Source organism: Ceratosolen solmsi, unplaced genomic scaffold (assembly GCF_000503995.2).
Source record: "Ceratosolen solmsi marchali unplaced genomic scaffold, CerSol_1.0 scaffold14, whole genome shotgun sequence".
Lineage (NCBI taxonomy): Eukaryota > Metazoa > Arthropoda > Insecta > Hymenoptera > Agaonidae > Ceratosolen > Ceratosolen solmsi.
Window position 1 is genome coordinate 6,712,685 of NW_011948420.1, and position 23,159 is coordinate 6,735,843.

Genomic DNA, 23,159 nt, shown 5'->3' on the forward strand with positions numbered 1-23,159 from the left:
GTGTAGGGAGTGTTCGTAAAACAGGTGCTGTTGGTATACAAATTTCATCACGTTTCACCCTCCCGTATCTCCCTCCTCCTTTCCTTGCCCTCGTTCCTGTCAAAGCGCCCTTGATCTTGCTTAGGGATTCCCTCCCCATCAACACAAGCACGAATTATCCTAGCATGTGTATTCTATAATTAATTTCTTACACGCGTAGAGACCGAGTGCATTGTCCTCCCCCCCCCCCCACACGAACAAAACTTATTTATTTTTGTAGAAATTGTATATCGAATATGAAAAGACTTATGTTATTGCTATATATGATTTTATTAAATCATTATAAATATATAATACTCGTAGAGAGAAATAGTATTGAGAGGTTACGACGAATGCAATTAGAAGTGTACCGAGCATAATTGAAACTACGGTACGGCATTGTCTATTGATACGTTGATGTATGTAACGCATTATTTGCTCACGATAAAATATTTGATAAAGATATGCAATAAATTAGAATAAGATAATGCACAAGAAAATATGTGAAACCATAATTATATTTAGTTTAAATATTTCTTATAATATTATGTCAAAACTAGCATTGCAATGAAAATATATTTTTTATTATGCTACTTAATGCAAATATCGAATATTCCATTTTATTCATCTATAAATCATTTTTACCGTAGACTATGAATATTTAATATTTTATATAATGATTTTCAAAAACACACAATGACTCAATCATTCATCTAATATGATCATTTAATTATTTAATCATATGATGTATAGTTTAAAAAAAATTTTTTTGTCAAGCATTACCTTCAATAACGCAGTGAATATATTATATTTATTAACTATGTATATGAACTATTTATTTATCGGCATACTTATTAAAAGAAGGGAAGTAAAAATAATTATAGTAATGAAATAATTCTTGGGTAATTTCATACGAATTTAAATAGCTTGTATTTTTTGCTAAAAAAAAATATTTAAAAATGTAAAAATTTTATCTAATTTAATTATACCTTAGATTTTCTACTTTCAATAGCTACGTTCGTTGATCTGACGGAATAAAATTATAATTTCTACATTTCGTTAATATATACTGATTATACGCTAGGGTAGATATCGTTTAAAAATAATTTAACATTGAGATAAATTTTTCATACTTTTGGGCTTATTTTACAATTGTGCGGCAAAGCTGAAGTAAAAAGTGCATCAAAAAGAAAATATATATAAAAAAAAATAAAAAAATATATATATATATATATATATATATATATATATATAATGGGCTTTTTCAAAGAATAGAATTCGTACTTGAATGCGAGAAAATATCTGGAATCCATGAGATAAAAAGAGCAACGAATATCCAAAGAAAACAGCGGAAAAAGAAAAAACGACTTTGAACCTTAGACCTCCCGTTGTGCGACTCCCATCTACATGTACCCATCAATTGTCAACAGCCGCTAAGCAAGAGATGCATTCAAGCCATTCTTTTCACATCCTTACAATGAAATTACTTTCTTCGGAGGTAAGCGGACACTGGAGTCGATTGTAAAATTCGTGCGAAATCTTATATTATATCGCCTTCGCGTTGTCTGGCCGTAAGAATTTTTACTAAATGAAGAAAAGATGAGCAAAGAAAATTACTAGAAAACAGATGTGATGAATGTAAAATCTTTCATTTTCAGGTAGAATTACATACAATACATAAAATATGTACTTAAAATCCGTTGGAATTGTAAAACTTGATCAGGTTTTTCAGCTTAGTTCAATAATTAATATTCTATGGATAAATATATCAGTTGCTCTTTATTATGAGCATGAGTTATATTTGTATTTTTCAAATACAAAAAGTTTAGTGTATGGAATAAAATTTCTCGGAAAGCTCTAAAAGTATGGTACAATTTTTTAACGACTTTGAATAACGACAAGCAAAAAAATTTTGAAGAATTCCAATGAATGTTTAAATAAGACAAATATTTTATTTGATTTTAATATATGTATATTAGTTTTTTAATGCTTATGATGAGGCGAAAGCGTTAGTTTTTAAATTGTTTAGTAAATGACTTTTAATTATAAAAATATGTATAAAACGATTAGTTATTGTAAGGTTAAATAAATCTTACGATAACTAATTATGAAAAAATTGTTGTATGCTTGATGATACGACTAAATAAAAATACAAAATTTATATTCTTCGTGCGTATTTTTAATTAAAAAATAATTATAATTGTTTATAATTATTTAAATCAAACTTTTTTTTTACATAAACGAGCATAGTTAATGATATACAGCAACTATTAATCTGTTAAATTTAACTTAATTATTTTTAATATATATATATATATATATATATATATATAGAGTGTGAGAGAGAGAGAGAGAGAGAGAGAGAGAGAGAGGATTGTACGTGCAAATAGATGCGAAACATAAAAATGATTCTGTATTTTACTTTGACTTTTTATCGTTATAAAGATGATGATAATTAAAGTTATAAACGAATATTATTATAAAATTTTATTTTAGCTGAATGGTTAGTACATTCTATTACTACTTATATATTACTATATAAATTATAATATGATGTAATATATCTGTATAATATATAATATATTTAATATATATAACATAATGTAATAAATCTCACGAATTTATTTATTATAGACTTATAAATATTATAAAACTATTGTAAAAATTAAGCTAATTTAATGAAGATTTGTAAAAAGATATATCATTGATAATTTATGATTTAATATATAATAAACTAGATGTAATTATAGGTATAATAACTAAATCTAAGAATAGACTAGATTTAATATTAAAGTACGATGACTCCAAATGTTTAATTAATTTTAATATTTTTATTATAAGTTTCAATATAGCAAATGTTATTTGCCACTCATTATTATTATTATATATATATATATATATATATATATATATATTTCTACCTTTTTTTCTATATTTAATAATTATTAACATTTTTGGAGATTCAACAAGCTTTGGTTTTTATTAAAAAATTTATACTCCGTAGATAATTTCTATTTTCTCTTGAACTTTATAAAATACTTGTAATGAATACATCGGTATTTACTAATTTAAAACTTATAACTTATAGTTATGCGTTCAAACAAAAATGGAAAGACAAAAAAATATGTGATCTGATTATTCTTCCTGACTTATAAACATTACACTTATTTATATGTTCACTTATTATTAGCAATATTCAATATACTATAATTGTAAAGTAATTGAAATAATGACATAATAAGAAATGTAATCGTGACATTGAATATGCACTATTGGAATTGATATTTTGTGATGATTTCCCGGTGTCCTGTTAATGCATAAAGGTAAAATTCTATCCCAAATGACTCTTTCATGCTAATTTAAATATCTTCTCTTATAATGTCATTAAACTTTACAACAATAAGATAATCTTTAATATTTTTTTCTCCTCGATGTGGCAATTGTCATCTACATACATGCATACATACATACATACATACATGCATACATGCATATATACATACATGCATACATGCATATATATATATATATATATATATATATATATTACTGAGTTGTAATTGTAGACTTGCTACTCCATTGCTGCTCAATGCAAGTATTATTCAAATTTATTTTCATCGTTAAATATCTTAATATAATACTAACATGACGAAGTATTTTAAAAATAATTTAAGTTTCTGTTTAATATTTCTTCAGTTCAGCACAGCACGCAATGTTGTGAAAGTTGTAAGATCGCCGCTCGCTGCTAATTTCCGAGCAATGATCGCTAGCTCGAAACGGCCGAAAAAGCGGAGACTAAAACGCGTTCTTTTAACTTCCCGTCTACTTTTTTCGTGCTTACCTTTCCTTTTTGTATCCAATATTATTTCTTATTGGATCATTTCTGTTTCTCATCTCTGAAAACGCGCATTAAGAGCGATTGTAGCCTTTGAAATTCATAGGGTGAAATTCACATGACTTTTGTTTTATTTTTTACCATCTTTCGTCCCCTCCCTCGCGCTCTATCCCTTTCTTTTATGTAGTTTTGACCGAAGCTTTTTTACGTGATTCTTGTTTACTTCCATTGTAGACTTATGAAGTATAGATGGATTTCCGAGAATCGCAATACCAAAGAATAATAATTTAAATTTTTCTTTTCTGAAATAAACCTTGTATCGTATTATTTTCGTAAAATTATTTTCGTTGGAAGCAACCGGTAGTTGTCCGTTTTTATTATTAGGGATCAAATTGTCCTTAAATACAAACATACTGTCCAAATAATAACGTATTTCGAGGATATACTTGATTTTTCAATATTTTCCTTAAGTGTATGTTTGTGTTGAGACTCATAAAACGTACACTTCAATATCTATTACAAGTGCACTTTCATTAAAACAAAACTGTTGCGGTAATTTTAAACAAAATTTTTATATTACTTTCGATGCTATATATGTAATGCAAAATTACGTGCGTATTTGGATTTTATTTAACAATAATAATATATCCATTATTACAACTTGTAGATATAGACTTGATTGGAAAAAATTAATTTTAACTCATAAATTGAAAATGTTTCGTTGAATGGTATTATATTCTAATAAACAACAAACATTAGTATTATATTAGTACAACATCAACAAATTGAATATATAATAGTCATATAAAAATAAGTACATCATCCTCGTTTCATTTGTAATATATTATAAAAAGTTAATTTCCTTTAATTCGATATCAGTATCATGTTCGATTGGCTAATGACAAGTAAAATAAAACGATTGCATAAGTTTAAAGAACAAATAAGTCCAATTTATTGATTTTCAAGCTAGATTACTGGAAGGATTGTTGAAGAAAGTTGTATTAGCATTAACTTTTATAAACTGTATATCACAATTCTTAGCTAAAAGGTTAAGTAAAGAATCGAGGTAAATTGTACAAATAGTGACAGACGCTGTTTTTTTTTTTTTTTTTTTTTTTTGACATTTTCACTTACTGTACTAGCTTATCGGCATTAATGGAAAGGAAATGAAGAAGAAGAAGAAGAAGAAGAAGAAGAAGAAGAAGAAGAAGAAGAAGAAGAAGAAGAAGAAGAAGAAGAAGAAGAAGAAGAAGAAGAAGAAGAAGAAGAAGAAGAAGAAGAAGAAGAAGAAGAAGAAGAAGAAGAAGAAGAAGAAGAAGAAGAAGAAGAAGAAGAAGAAGAAGAAGAAGAAGAAGAAGAAGAAGAAGAAGAAGAAGAAGAAGAAGAAGAAGAAGAAGAAGAAGAAGAAGAAGAAGAAGAAGAAGAAGAAGAAGAAGAAGAAGAAGAAGAAGAAGAAGAAGAAGAAGAAGAAGAAGAAGAAGAAGAAGAAGAAGAAGAAGAAGAAGAAGAAGAAGAAGAAGAAGAAGAAGAAGAAGAAGAAGAAGAAGAAGAAGAAGAAGAAGAAGAAGAAGAAGAAGAAGAAGAAGAAGAAGAAGAAGAAGAAGAAGAAGAAGAAGAAGAAGAAGAAGAAGAAGAAGAAGAAGAAGAAGAAGAAGAAGAAGAAGAAGAAGAAGAAGAAGAAGAAGAAGAAGAAGAAGAAGAAGAAGAAGAAGAAGAAGAAGAAGAAGAAGAAGAAGAAGAAGAAGAAGAAGAAGAAGAAGAAGAAGAAGAAGAAGAAGAAGAAGAAGAAGAAGAAGAAGAAGAAGAAGAAGAAGAAGAAGAAGAAGAAGAAGAAGAAGAAGAAGAAGAAGAAGAAGAAGAAGAAGAAGAAGAAGAAGAAGAAGAAGAAGAAGAAGAAGAAGAAGAAGAAGAAGAAGAAGAAGAAGAAGAAGTAGAAGAAGAAGAAGAAGAAGTAGTAGAAGTAGAAGAAAAAAAGGAATTCTTTCACTTGCACAAAGAAGATACGCGTAAGAAAAAAACGTAACTATATCCGACGATCGTGGGGCGTAGTGGAAGCAAAAAGAGCGAAAGAAATATGGGGCAAGCCGGGTGGGGGTTACGGTGCGGTCAGGTGGTTGAGGGGGTGAGGAGGAGTTGGCCGATGGGACGGATGGGAAGGGGGGAAGCAGGTGAAAAAAGGCTAAATGTTGATCGATTCCTTGCAACAGGCATAAAGCGTACCTCCTCTATCTTTCTGTTTCTTCCTCTTTCCGTCCCTCGAGAGTGCTCTAATCGTCTTCGCGGAACTGACTCCAGCCAGATCGTCGCCCGCCTTTAGTTACCCTAACAATAAAGCGGTGCAGTGTGTTGCACACGAGCTTTCTTGGCCTCCTTCGTTCGGCTGAGTTTGCCCGAATCGATGGTATGTTCGACGAGCAGGACGATGATGACCGTTTTCCCATAATAAGCGACTATTCGCTGATTCGTACTAGCTTCGATTATCCTTATTTTGTCTTTTATCCTTTTTATTCCTCTTCTCGTGCCACGACTTAAAGAGTTTATACTACTTTCATTGGAGCGATTACGAGTAATTTTTTATTTTCGAAATCCTTCTTTAAAACTAATAGATTTTTAGATTACGGAATATAATAGTTCATCTCATATATTTTACGGATTTAATCTCAATTATCTACCAATAAATAACTTTCTCTTCTTTTCTTTATTTTCTGTCTTATTTTTTGTTTGTTTGTTTTGTTTTTTTTTTTGTTTTGTTTTCTGTTTTGTTTTAATTTAATATCTTATATATTCAGTATTAACAAATTTTTTCGCCAATTATTAGTTAAGCTTAAGTCGAAATGGATTTGGGTATTTACATTGCCACTTTAATAAAAATCTGCCTATAAAGTTGAAAAACTTTTTACAATTTTCCTGTAAAAATTGAATAAATTATATTTTATTAATACAGCGAATACTTGTTAATAGCTTATAAAATTATGATAATTGGTAATAAGGTATGTGAAATACCTTTTTATTGTCTTTCATGCTAGATAGATAGGGTAGGTAAGATATATTTCAAACTAATTTCTATGGATTTGCAACACAAATCCACATATTTATGGTTATATTTATGATATAATAGTAAAATATATTATTTCTGAAAATAACAAGTGTACTATTGAAAATGATAAATCGATAATTGTAGAGTAATTCCAGCTTAACTTTTGCTAATCAGATAATGAAACTCCTGATTTATATGTAAATTAAATTCAGTTTTTAATATATGTTCCGGTATATATTACAATGTGGTGAAATCTCCAATTCTACGTGTATTTTTTTTTAGAAAATAAATTGATAGTACAACTCGGAGTATGAATAATTTTTTATTCATGTTATATTATTCATTCATCACTCTCGTTTTGTCATTACTCGCTTTTTATTACATCAGAGCCCTTATTTGCTTCGCTGTCACGTCTTTCTTTAGTTTATTCTAGTTTGTTTCTTCTTTTATTTCTTATTATAGACATATGCGATCCGAGAGACATTTTATGAAAACGTTTTGTTAACAAAAAAAAAAAAAAAAAAAAAAAAAAAAAATTAGAAGTACTTTGTGGCTTTATTCAATTTTACTTTCTGTTCTTATTCGCCGTAATCATTTTCATTATTTATTCTGAGCAATTGAATTAATATTATTTTTTAGATTTTCACATTGATCGAAAAATACACAATTTTTCAAATTTCATACTTCCTTTACATTTCATTATTTTCATTATTTTATATTTTTATTTATAATTCGAATACAATACTTCCCAGAGTTAAACGGTTGCGTACATTTTACATTATAATATTTTATAATTTTCAATTGGTAGATCCAGGAAACCTCGAATCCTTATTCTCCTGAGTTTTCAATTTTAGATAAATTTACATCAAATTATTCTTTTTTCGAAGATTCCTAACACTAAACGATTGATATATATATATATATATATATATATATATATATATATGACATAAATCAAAGAATTCTTCAAAATATCTTTTGTCGTTAAGGAATATTTGAAAATCTCATTAATTGTAATTCTTATATTTGGATGCGTATACTTACATTTTCAATTATAACTTGTATTTTCAAAGAATACTATTATATATCGTGAAAACAATTTTTTATAATAAAAAATCAATAAAACTTAATAATGTAATGAATTTTTTTTAATTCAATAATTAATCGTCCTGTCTTAATTATCAATCTTAAAATAACACCTAAATATTCGTTATAAAATAGTTGTTTTTTTTTTTTCATATCAAAAAGAATATTGAAAAATCTTGCAAACTTCCGTGAGAATCAATATTAATATTATATACATTTTATTATGCGGGCATAATTATTTGGACGAGTAAACATAAATCCAATTAATTAAATATGTGGAAAAATGAATTCCATCATTCAGTAAGTTATTGTTAAAGCGTTTACCTTTCAAAGTATGATCATATTCATTAGAATTCGTAAGTTTATGACAAGGTAAACTTGTAGACTTAGGAAATGGCTGCCACTAATCGAAAGATAAAATGAAATAGTGTGAGAGTTGTCGGGCGGTGTGAAGGGGGAGGGGAGGAATGAGAAAGAGAACGGAACAAGCAATTCTAAGTATCACTGACGAGGTCGTATACACGCAAGCCAATTATTCCTTTTCCAGGAGGCAATTATATACATGCTCAGAAAAAGATAGAGAAGAGTTAGCGAGCTACAAAGTGAGATGCAGCAGCAGCTATTGTAAGAAGGGGAAGTGACAAAAAAATTATCGAACTCCTTTAGCAAGGTTCTGGGCTTGTCTGATTTTTTACTATTTCCACACAAGTACTATACCTACCTTGTGCACATTGCTATCCATTTTTAGTATTACTTCTGCGTTTTCCTCTTCGATTCTGTTGCATGCAATCAACGTGAAAATAATTGGTATTCGTATGTCCTGATGTACACGAGTTACGGAATATTAATTATTTTCGCTTAACGAACTAATGCAACTTGCATAGGTATAAAGCGAATAAAGAATAGGAACGCCTATTATTTATCCACTTATTTCTTTAAAATAAATTTTTTAGAAGTTTATTATTATACATCGGACATATCATTTCTTCGTGAAACATAAATTACAGTTGTATCAACAAATCGGTATTTGTCAATTTTTACTCATTATTTTTCGCACGTAACAAGTGTAATTAAATAAGGTATCGGACAATCTAGAAGCTACATAACGGAAACTTGAAATTTTTTTAAAGTACTAACTTTAAATTAAAATAAGAAGACTACTTAATATTCCCTCGTTGTGTCAAAAAATTTTTTTAATTCTACATGCTTCGAAATAATGGCTTTAATCTAATTTGTCGCATAGATTATAATTTTATCAATTCTAGAACAATAAATTGATAAATTGTTTATGCAAAATTTATTACAAAACTAATTATATACAATACTAATTTAAGAGGGGCTTAATGAATTGTAAATCACGTCTTTATATCAAAATAACGTTAAAATTTGAAATAAAAATGGTTTAAAATCATTTGGATTGTTTTCGTAGACGATATTAAAATGTAATTTTTAGAAAAATATTTCAACGTATAAATTTATATATGTTGATAATACATAACATTCTACAATATAACATATTAATTTGCAAATATAAAATTATAATGATCGCTAATGTGTGTTAATTATTATATTTAACATTTTAAGGTACGATTTAAGTAAAAAATAATAAATTTAATAATTTCAAATTACCTTAAAATTTACAACTACAAACTATCAAATATATTATGTACTCTATGCTTAATAATTCGCAATTTAAATGTTTATTCTTTTCATTTAGATTCAATATTTTTAATTTGTATTCGCTACCTAAGTAGAGACAAGGTAAAAGAAAGTTTGGATGATTGCATGAATATGTTAAACAAATTATTTAGAACTAATAAATAACCTGATATTCAAGCATTTTATCAATTTCACAGAATTTCTTTATTGCTCCAACCTTTTATTTATTATTATGTTTATTTATAATATTTCATATTAAACATAATAATAGTGTACATTACGTTGAAATGATTCTTCTAATTATACATTATTTAACGATTTTCGTATTAAAAAATTCCTTTAAATAATTATTAAAAATTATGTCATATCTATCCTATTGTTTTTTTATTAAAATATAAAGAAACTGAAAATATCTGTAAAAAATATTAAGATCTGAGTAATAATAATATATATATATATATATATATATATATATATAGACAAGTTAAAGATATTTTTGATTTCCTTATTTTATAATTATTTACAATAATATTCACATATATTCATGTGTTATATTGTTTTTAATAAGAATTGTGTAAAATAATCTAGAGAATCTAAAAAAATCTTTAATTTATTTGGATGTAATTATTTATTGTTTAATATATTTTTTTGGATATTTCAAGTTTTTTTTAATTTTTTTTTTATATTGATTTTAATTGAATTATAATTTGTTGTTTGTCAATGTTCGCTTGAAATTTTCTATTATAATTTTATCATTCAAATTAACGCTTAAAGACTTTTAAATCAACTTTTCAAATTTATATGTTGATAGTTTAAATTATTCAATACGAAAATATATATACTTAAATTAATTTAATTAATTATTGTACGTGAGATAAATAATATAAATTAACAATTTACATTATTTATTAATGAGTAGAAAATTTTAAATAATACCCTTACACATTTATATAAAATATAATCTGCCATTAATATCGCTCGTAAGTATTCGTAATAGAATTATGGCGAATAGAAATAGTAAATAAATATCAAAGAATAAAAGACATTCTTAAAAAAGATTCCTTTTCCGGTTATGATGCCCATAATTAATAGTAAGTAGTCAGACGATCTTGAAGAATTTCAAAAACAGTCCTTTATGGTCCCTCGATGCCAATGGATAAGGTCAAAGCGTTTTCCGATAATCGATTATTCTTTTTAAAATTTTGATACTTGTGATATTATCGAAAGAAAGAGTAAATGTCCGTCCCAAGAATTTTGCTATTGGAAATCATAAAAACTGTTTGAAAACATAAGAGATTAGGAGAATCGATAAAAAGATGAAAAAAATAAAATTTTGCTGAAAAAAATAGCAGTGACGGCTAGCCGAGTAAAGCAGCGGTCACATCATTATTCCTGCCCTCCGGAGAAGGCATACCTAACCATTATCCTAATTACAGTCGTCGGTCGTGGTTGACTCGTTCTCTATATTCCCCTGTCTCTTTCTTTGTACCTTTGTTGACTGTAGACATTCCTATACATGTGTCCAACACCTTCACTTCAGTTATATTTATATATATATACATATGTTTCCTACTCCTCCTCCTACTCCTCCTTATCCTCCACCTACTCATATCCCCTCCCCCCCCAAATCTCTCTCTCTCTCTCTCTCTCTCTCTCTCTCTCTCTCACAATTATTAAGAATTATTAATATTTATTCTCTATGAGTATAAATAATTACTGGGATTTTTTAAAAATCAATGTATTGATTGCAGCACCGTGATTACGAGAATCATATTTTTTTTTTGTATCATATAATCATTTTTTTTTTTTTTTTTTTTTTTCTATTACACATTTTTATTAATTATTGCTGTAATCAGTCAGGTTTATCTACGCGCATTAACGAATAAATTTATGCTCATGAATGTATATCCTACTATTGACCTTTCCTTAATTCATTATTATTTTTAAACTATTATATTGCTATTAAATTGAAACTATAATTTCACTAAAATTCATACGTTAAGGCACGAGCGGAAGATCGGAACAACGGCAATTACAAGAATAAAAATGCCATATCTTGATTTAAGATATTATTGACAAAATTATGTCAAGCCTTTCGATTCACTTACCATGACTCATTTCATCATTTTCCATTACGATAGTTCTCACATGAATGCCCGTGCAAAAGTAAATCGAATATAAGCACATTGTTTATTCATGTGAATTATATTTTTATACGAACATATATGCCTAAGATAATCATGATATTTTTATAAAGAGCTTATAAAGAAGAATTATTTATAACAAAGAATTTTCTACGAATTTTGTAGAATTGTGTCTGTTGAGTGACTGATTATTGTATAAAGTTATAAATAAATGGAAATATATCCTAAATAAAAATCTATTAGTGCAAATATATAATAACAAGTTAACAATTCGAATGTAATAAAAAATTAAATAAATAAATAAATAATTGAAGCAAAGATTACTAATATGATTTAAAAATCTAATTGCAATTTTGTAATGAAAATGTATTTTAAAAAGTAACACTTTCACTATATATTTTGTATTTTTCTACAATACATGTATATACATTAGATTTTTTAGAGATAAATAAGAATGATAGAATATAGCCTAATAATTGAACAAAAATCGGCCTAATTTTATTAATAATTACTCAAATAAACGATTCTTTTAAAGAATAAAAGATAAAAAGAAAAAAAAACACTATATATATATATATATATATATATATACATAAGTGATAAAAGACAATTTAGAGTTGAATAATACACGTTGTTGAATAACTAAGTGTTATTTCTACGTAATGTTGAATAAATACACGTTGACAAATATTTAGTCTATAGTTTTGTTAAACTTAAAAGTCTGTCGATTTTTTCACATAATTTTTTTTCTCCAAATTTTATTTCATAGTTAAAGAAAAATATACTGCATTCAAGCTTAAATCATGTATTATAATGTAACAATTAAGAGATCCACATGTGTTAATTATTTTGAATTTCACAAAGCATATACTTTTCTGGGATTTATTTATTTCCAAGACTTCGAGTGATCGCTGTTTATTTCATTAAATATCCATTATTGAACGTCCACGTATGTATTGTTAATAGCCGTTGGTTATTATATTTCCAGTCATATCTGTAACTCATTTGTTTCATTAACTACGCTAGCATTATAAATTCGTTACAATAACTTGTAAAATATTCGTTTAATCATGTAGGCAATAATGCCTAGACGGCATATTTCTATTTCTATTCATTTTTCTTTTGAGCTTTTGACTTTAGTTTATATTCTTATTATAAATAATGTACTGAGAGGAGAATCCTTATGTTTTAATAAAAACATCTAGTCTAATGCGCAAACTTGTATTTCCGTCAGGTACAAGGACAATCGACCTTATCCATGGCCCGGTGGAGAAAGTAGCTTCATCTTATATCCAGAAAGCGCTAATCAAACGATTTATACACAGGAAGTGAGAGCATCCGACGCTGGACGCTACTCTTGTCGAGCACGTAACGATACGACGGCACTAGAAGGTGACATTTCCTTGTCTGTCTTAGGTAAGTTGAAACATTGAATTTCTGCAATTAATGTAATAAGCGTCCTTTTGCCAACTGTGCACGGGGAATGTGCTCGCCAACACGAATATGCTTGTGAAATGAAAGAGACATGCTTTTAACGCGACTAACGAAATAATTTGGAAGTTAGTCATTCATAAATTTATTATCTTTATTAGTACTTGGTACACCAATAAAAGAAATGGAGCGCGGCGGTAGAGATCCAATGTCTTGGCAGTTGTTTGTCTGTACCGAGACGAACCAACAATAAAAAAAAAATAAATAAAAAAAAATACACACACACACACATATATATATATATATATATATATATATATATAAATTACGGGGGCATTGACAAAGTCTGTTATTCTCATAGTCTCCGATCCATAAAACCGACCATTATATTAGCGCCTGCGTACTTTTAAAAAGTAAAAGTACTCGGTTTAGCGAGCTCTGACGCAAGTGGCCGATCGTTCGCTTCTGATCGGGTCGCATTGAATAATATTGCCACGGTCCAGTACACCATGTACTCACCGCTATACTTCCCTCGAAGAATGACGAGGGCTGGAGATTCGTGGTTCCCGGAAGCGTATGATTGTTGGGGGGGGGGAGAGGTGGGCTCGTTACGACGTAAAGAGCGTTGAGCGATAATGAAAAGGCAGGTAGGATTGGTCGGGGACGATTATTATTATGGAAAAATTTCATTATTCGATATGTTGATGTTTATCGTCAACATTGTCTATCAACCAAATATGCGGCTATTATCCACTATATTGGTGATAAGAATCTGCGAGGGTGGACAGCAATGGATGAATTTTAACTCGGAGCGACACGCCTATGCTACCGAACCTGAATGTATTGTTTTTGTGCAGATGCCATCTGCATGCTACAATATGTTATTTAAATGACAAATTTTATAGGCATAATCTAGTTTAGTAGTTTCAATGTTTTATCTTTAAATATAATAGAGAAACTTGGATCGATTAGCATAAAATTTTGAAAATTTACATATGTAAATTTCAGCAATTATGATATGAGTTGCTTTATATTATAAATAATGATAATGTATTATTCGTCAAAATTCACATAGTCTTGCGTATTTAAATAGTTGCTAAAATTATTTATTGTTGTAAGACGTAGGAAAAGAAGGCGGCTTACATGGTAATTTACACAACCGGCATAATATAAAATATGAAATAATTATTTTGTGCAAGTATAGGTCAACTTGGAATGTCATTAAATTACTTATCGAAAGCTGTTATCTCATATTATTGTCGTCACGTCGTTAAAAATAAAAGAGATTTTTGCATAAACAAATTATTTAACTTTCATTTTATTTTTACGATCGCTATTATTGTAAAAAGTATTTGATGAAATTAATACGTTTAATGACATTTAATGTACTGTTATAATTTTCTTTTCTTTTTCTTTTTTTTTCTTTTTTTTTTTCTTTCTTTCTTTTTTTTCTTCTTAATAAAAGGAAACAAACCATTATTAATATTAGAATTATAGTTATTGTTTGAAATTCTATTTAATAAAATTTAACTTAATTAGCAGTTTGTGTTAGGACTTATGAATTCCTACCTAAAGCATAAAAAATTTAAAAATTAAATTTATAAAAAATAAAATTACTATCATTTAAATTGATCATTAGGTAATTATTAATAGATGATGTAAATCTAGCATTAGGTAATTATCAATAAATGACATTTAAATTGATTATTTGATTATTCATGTACAAGTTAATTAAATCGAGATGGATAATTTCCTTGTACAATCGATAATTTCATTATCCATAATAAGTATTTAATGTTTTTTAGTTTTTATTATTCATATTCTATATTCTTCCACTTTATAATTTAAAAAAAAAAAAAAAAAAAAAAAAAAAAAAAAAAACGAAGCAACAATCAATCCATCTTATAAATAATTTTTTAACGTAATGCTACTTAGCGTGAACAAATTCATGTTTACGTAATCCCCAACATTTCACTTTGAGAAATAAAAATAACTTATATTTCCATATTATAAAATTCATTTATATAATAAATGTTGAATTAATTATAGAAATAATAAGCATCTTACTCATGGAACCTACACAGGTGTCAGTCTTATGTAATTCTTGTTAATAATTATTAATTCTGATTTAATTGCGAAATTATTAAATGATTATTTTTTTACTCTGTAATATCACGATTATTTGTTTGTGACTATTAATTTTGCTTTGCTAAGAAATGAAGTCAATGAAATATGTTAAATTGTAATTAACCGTATTTTATTTTTTTTTTTTTTTTTTTTTTTTTTTTTTTAATAAAATATTTAAAAATTAAGTCATAAAATCATAGTACTATTTTATTCAATTCGATCTTCTTCCTATTTTATTTTTTTCTTATACTCATACTCCTAAACAAGAAGATTGAATAATGAATTGAATTCTGAAACTAATTATTATTATTCATTTTAATGTTTGAACTTAACTTATGACTAATTTAATTAGCTATAGAGATCCATGATAATTAGAAAGGAGTACAAAGACTTAGAGGTTTCATGAATCAGTCACTCTATTCTTTAGACTCGTCGTCGGTAAAGTTATTGCATATTATAAATTATAAGGATTTATCTCGTGCCCTTCCTTACACGCCAAGAGAACACACGAAATGATTGTGGTATTACATACTAAGGCTCTAAGGAGAATATTTACAATACATTCTACAGAGATATAAATGTCTAGCATGTCTCCGTATTAATTTAATGAAGAATAAAACAACGCGTAGGTCACTTGGCTCTTACGCATACATTTATTACCAAATTAATATTTAATTATTACTATTTTTGTTAACTATTGCTTATGAAATTCTGACTATCATTTAGAAAAAGAAGAGAAAAAAAATTAAGGGTCACCAGCAAATATTTGATGATAAATCACTTAGGATAATGATAAACGGTCAAATACATTTAATTGTCAGTTAATTATGTTTTATTTTTCATTTATCGAATTTTTCTAAAATCATCTATTACACTATCAATGTATATTCTATATAGAAAATTCAATTTTCCTATTAAATAAATGTCTTCATTATTTAACATACAAAGACTTTATTATATTATATTCTTTATTGTAATATTTTCATCAGGCTATTATAAAATATTTTCTACCAAGTTATTTTTTTATGCGTACTGTAATTTATTTTACTTCAATATAGTCTCGTTATGATACGAGTGATCAACCATGTCACATTAGATACGGTGACGTGTTTGAAGCGTCCAAATAAATCGCTTCAAGGAAAATCATGTACATTTTTATGTTCTCTCTCTCTCTCTCTCTCTCTCTCTCACTCTCTCTTTTGCTCTCTGTTTATGTCTATCAAACCATCTGAATATTACATTATCTAATTGGAATATTTTAGTAATTATATCATAAATAATTTATCATGTTAAGTAAATTAAGTTGGTGGGAGGAGGAGGGGGAGGGGGGGTAGTAGTAAAAGGAAATGTGAATGTAAACACGTTAATATTTTAAAATATTTGAAATTCATAATAATTTTGGAAAAGTTACTCGTCTTCCAGATACCATTCCTCTTCTCAGCTATTTACACTTTCCAATTTTCAGCATAATATTATCGATATTTGAATATTCCTTTCCACGGAACAACTAGCTGGCAATTAATCAAACGTTCAATCTTTTTCACCATCCTCTTTATCTTTATATTCTTGACAGCTACAAGAATCGTTCCTCATTTCCATATATACGTCAAGTTCCGCTTTACTTCCTGTCAACATTACCGCACGCCTGCATATTCCGAGTAACACTTGATGCGAGATAAGTGAAGCTCGTTCTTCGTCTTCTTGGTAAAAATTGCAATTCTTTTCAACTGTTATGTTTCTGTTTATCTTTCTTTTATCTTGACAAGAAAATTCATACCCTGACAGAAACAAAAACAAAAAAAAACAAAAAAAAAAACAACAAAAAAACAACAACAACAAAAAAAAAAAAAAAACAAAAAAAAAAACAACAAAAAAACAACAACAACAAAAAAAAACAAAAAACAAAAAATAAATAAAAAACAAAAAAATATATTGATTGGCACTTGTACACTTGATTATTTTTTGTTAAGAAAAATGATACTTCGAATGAAAGTATTTAAAATATTTCAACGTACTTATTTTATAAACAAAACGAAATTTATGCACAATTTCGTTACTTGTTTGTGTCATTTACACACGATTATGCAAAATTGTGTAAATAACTTTATCAAGATGGTACATTAAAACAAATTGACAATCTGTCTCCCATGAATAATCATCCGTAACGACTATTTCATTACTTTTGATTAATACTACGAAATAACGACTTTGTAAGTTACTTGTAAATATATATATATATATATATATATATATATATATATATATATACTCATACGTATACATATTTCGCGCGATACAATAGCCACACTAGTTGGAAGTAATTTTAAATGAAACATAAACTTTATTTTCCGAATGGGCATCGCTAGCTCAATTGGCTGACTATTCATTCATTGCGCGAACAAAGTTCCAAATTCAACTTCCAACCGTGTGAATTTTCTCCAATCATCCAATAAAATAGCGATACGCGTACTGTATTCACCGATTGGTATTGTAATAATTAATATTGTAATAATTAAAAGCAATCTTTTTTTTATTTGTTATAATATTTATGTATTAAAAATACTTATTACAACTCCTTCTATTTAACGAATAGTCAATATATATAATAATTCGAAAGAATAAGATGAAAATAAATGCAATTAATACAATTGAAATATTTGAAAATGGTAACACTATTATATACCTCAACGAATAAAAGAATCTTCTCAAGATAATTACACTTAAATAAGTGCTCGCATATTATTAGATTTGATCTTAAGCTATATTATAAAAAATATAAATTGTTAATAATCGTTTATCAACTATTAAATAATAGATACTCGTTAATATATATTGTATAATTAACTAAAATATTTACCGAATTAATGTTCATTCAATGATTAAAATGAACAGCGATAAATAATATTAGATAGTCGATTTTATTTTATTTTCATATTTATTATTATTATTGATGTTGTTCAATTTACTCGTACTATTAGAAATTACCATCCTAAAATATTTTAAGATTTAAATAATTTTTTTAAATCTTTCATAAAAAAACAATGTCTTGGTGAAAGTCTCTGTTACCGTGAAAATTTAATTGCTTACAATCATCTAACTAATTATTTATTAAATTTGAATATCCAATTTTACTAAAAAAAAATAAAATAAAATATAAACACACACGCACACACACACGCACACCGTTCATTAATTTAAGAATATTTGAATTTAATTATTATTACTGTGGAGAATGATGGATATTAATATTTTGCGTACCTTAATATTTTGCAAAATTGATATACTTTTCATGAATATTTTATGTAAAATTGACGTTTTATCGATATACGTGCATTAAAATCATAAATTTAAAAATATAAATGCAATTCGATGATCGATAGTGACCTAGTTTTATCAAATTACAATTAGACCTATAATTAATTTGTGAAACCTTAAGAAAAAATATATGAAATTAATTATTAAAAAAAATATATATATATAAAAAAAAAAAAAAAAAAAAAATGTTAAATAATTTCTTCATAGTTTGCCAATATTTATATTGGAATTCATGAGCTTTTTACAACGGAGAAAAATATAAAAACATACCTCTTTAGTTCGTGTTGTCTGTGCAGTTGATGAACTCATATTTTCTTTTTCTCATTTTATAAATATCGAGATGGCATATAAAAGGTGAAATGAATATATATTCAATTAAATATAACTTGACGAGACACTTGATAATTTATTTGGTTTCATAATAATTTTTTAATCGCGAGGTATTATTAATTGGTCTTCTTTCAAGATTGTCAAGTAATATATACACTTACGTTAAAATAATCGTCAAAAATTTGAATAATTGCAGGTGAGGATTCGAGTGGCTATAAGGGTCGTCCATTACCAACGTATAAGCCATCCTCGCAGCTGGTACCACTAGGAGGTACTGCTAGACTTTTCTGCGAGGCTTACATCGGCCGAGCTTACATTTCCGACGCTCGCAATTCGGTAATGTGGAGGCGCTCTGATAGTAACGTCACACTACCAAATCACGGACGTCTCTCTCAGTATCGCGTTTCACGGTGAGAATATTTATTTTTGTTAACAATGATAAGAGACAATAAATTGTATTAACTGCCGTATCACGTGCGTTTGAAGTTCTACATTTCTAATTTTCAAAATTATTCTATAATAATGTAAACGTGCATGGGGTGAATTTTATTTCAGGCCATTACGATATGATAATTTTAGTGACGAAGTCGTCATATTAAATTTATTTGCGGATTGAGGCTTGTAATAAAAGTTTTTAAATACGTAGAAAAGATGTTTCAAAGATGGACGTCAATGCAACTGGGACAAAAAAAAAAAAAAAAAAAAAATATAATTTATATATATCGATTATAGCAAAAACTTCAATTTAAGTTAATAGTACGACGATAATGCTGGATTATGTTAATCTACAAAAATTAATTATTCATTTATCAATTAATTATAGTAATAAGACAATTTTACTAGCATTTATTAGTATCGGATTTAAAATAACCGTAGTTCTATGTAAAATCGTTACGTTGCCAAATATTCAAGTTTCAAGACATTTGTGTTTGATTATTGAATTGAACATTTTGTCAACATATCGTTGTTGATTAAGTTGAGAAAAATAAAAGTCGCTTTATTACTCAAAATAATTGATTCGATCAAATTTAATATACAAACAAGTTTTGTGCCTAATTTCTACTATTAAAGTCTTCATCTTATTGTAATTAAAGTGAAATTTTTATCATTCGGCAAATATTTAAAGTCCTCAACACGTCAATTTTTATTATTATTCGCCCCACTCTAAAAGCTCACTAAAAATTTATTATACCGAGTCAAAAAAATAATGCGATAGCTAAGGTATTTTATTGTATTTACCGTATACATTTACAGCGTTTCTCGACAATATTCAGACGGAAAATTTGTTTCTATATTGTCTTACGATTATGAAATCGCAAAGAAATTTTTTACAAATGATGATTTTTATATCGTTTAAAAAGCTTTAATGTCATTTAAACTCAATAATTATAAACTAGAGATTCATAATTTGATATGATTTGTAACTATTCGAATTTTTTATCTAATTATTTTTAAATATTTAGTTGTAATTAAGATAATTTTTTTTTTTAAATAAATTAATACATTTATCGAAGAACTTCATCATATTATTTTCCGACATATTATTCAATCGTCTCTTCATAACATATTTTAACGACACAGTATGCAAAAATACATAAGTCCACAATATTTTGTGTAAATTTTAATAATTTAATTAAGTCGTCATAAATATTCATTATTACGTCAAACGATCGAATAAACCTATGTTACATGTGTTGGTAGAAGGTACAAAGTTTTTACGGCTTAATTGTATATGAAACAGCAGTAATTAGTTGCGATGTCTCTTCTTCATAGGTTGTTGTAGCCAATAAATGAGAATAAAGAAAATAAGATCGATCGATCACTATGATCTTCAATCCGCTTATAGATTTTTATTTAAGAAAATAATAGTAATATTTAGAATCTGGTGATCATGTAACGATAAATATGGTCGTGTAAGCAAAGAAATTATTAAGAAAGCAATAACGAATTCAGAAGTACAAAATTCTATAAAATATAAATTATATAAAGAAATAATATAAGCTGTTTTAGATTTTTTTCTTTAACAATCATTTGTGATTATTCATTTTATTTTTGATAATATTATTTAGCATTTTAGTCGATACAACTTCTGTAATTCAATAACAAAGTACTATTTATTTATTTTTTTATTTAAAATATTTAATTGACCTTATGGATATAAGTTATGAAAATTCATATTATAATCCAAGAAATTGGTCGATAATATAATACATTTCATAGATTTATATTAAAATATATTTCATACATCAATATAGATTATGAAATGTATTTGATTGAAGCTTATAAAAGCATAAGTTATATTATATAATAATTGGTATCATCTCTAAATATTATAAACATGTTTTTTTAATAATAAATTTGCTTTATTTTATATCTGCTTGCTTAATAAAGAAATTATTAGTATGAATTATTATTGGAAAATAAGAAAATTAAAAACAAAAATCCATATGCGAATAAGTGAGGTAAAATGTTTTTCTGAAAAATTTAAATAATAACATATTATGTTAAAATAAATGCTTATATTTAATCGATATAAATGAATGTTCATTATTGAACTAAAATTTAATAGAAAAAGTATACATCTTTTTAGTATCAAATTTTATTATCAACTTTTGACAAAGTTCCTTCAAATTTTATTGCAATTTATTTATTTATAATTGTCTTGTTCTTCAAGACACTTAATCATAGCTCGTTTATTTTAAAGTCAAATATTTCAGAATTTTATTTAATAGTTATATTATTATATAATAAATTCATTGTTTATAATACAAAAAAAAAAAAAAAAAAAAAAAAAAAAAAAAAAAAAACAAAGAAAAAACAAGAAAAAGAAAGGAAAGAATAGCGAAACAATGAGAAAGGTTAAATTACTTTAATTCTCATTAATAATATTAAAATATGGTTTTATCCTCCCCCCCCCCCTCCACCAAATTATTCATTTATACGTTGAACAATGCATACGCGTTATATTGTAAATTGGCGATATGTTTTCATAATTATGATATATTTTTAATTATATTATATGATATAGACATTTTTTAATCGTATTAACACATACATAATCAACAATATAATATATAAATATTCATGCAAAATCAAGGTAATTTACTGGACTAAAATTATTTATGATCTTTGTCCGATTAGTAAACTAAAATCATTCAAATAAACAAGTTATCTATGTAAATCTCTTTTTTTTGTACAAAGTATAGTTTTTTTTTAATTTTTTTATTGTATATTCATTCCGTAGATAACTCTTGTCCATTTATTTTACTTGATAAATTTGATTTTACTCGATACATTAACCAATATTAAAGGATTTGAATAGGTTAATTTGTTTTTGAAAATCAATATAATATATATATGTATATACACATATTTTACTGTAAATTATTCAGAGTAAATGATAGGAGTCATTTAATGACCATAAATGCATGAATGCTAAAATTGAATTACTTTAAAAAAATAAAATTCTGCCTTTAAACGTTTAAACTTTCATAAAATTATATTTTATTTCGATATAATTATGTTATAATAATTGGAGATTTAATGCATTATAACTACTTAAATAAATATCCTTATTATTATTTGCGATATTATAATAATTGAAGCTAAATTATAATTATTACAATATAAATTACCAAGATCGTTTCCAGTCACCATAATTCACTGTTCTGAGTGTTAAAAGAGTAATTTACTGTGCTGAGGTTGTTGATAATATAATAGCTTTTGAGTACTTTTCGTTTACTTTTATTAATATTGTTTTCGTTAAAACATCTTCATACTTACATAAGTAGATTGTGTAGTATTTATAAAACAAATTTTAACTAATAGACTAGGGAAATTTTAAGTATTAAGAGAAAATAAAAATAACAATAAGAAAAATTAAGAAGATTAAAAGTAGTAAAGGGTAATGAAAATGATATGTGATAGATTTATTAACAAAACGGTAATTCTATCGAACCGTATATTTTTAATACACGTGAATTTTTTTTTTTTTTTTTTTTTTTTTTTTTTTTTTTTTTTTTTTATTGTATTACAGTTTTTCTTTACACGGTACTTTCTTAGCCATGAAAAATAGCTATTACATGTACAATATTATTTACCGTATTAAAGTTGAGATCGAATTTTGTGTTGAAAGAAATTCTATTTGTATAAATCGAACAATATAAATAATTGAAAA

The 23,159-nt window shown here is 26.4% G+C and overlaps 1 protein-coding gene across 1 annotated transcript in view; it reads left to right on the forward strand.

Moving 5' to 3' along the window:
* Positions 1 to 23,159, forward strand: part of LOC105360996 (interleukin-1 receptor accessory protein-like 1) — a 46,682-nt gene that overhangs the window by 15,260 nt on the left and 8,263 nt on the right. Inside the window, exons 2-3 of the mRNA XM_011498068.1 lie at positions 13,014 to 13,195; positions 19,179 to 19,392. Of these exons, the coding sequence (XP_011496370.1) occupies positions 13,014 to 13,195; positions 19,179 to 19,392 (396 nt within the window). The remainder of the gene's footprint in view (positions 1 to 13,013; positions 13,196 to 19,178; positions 19,393 to 23,159) is intronic.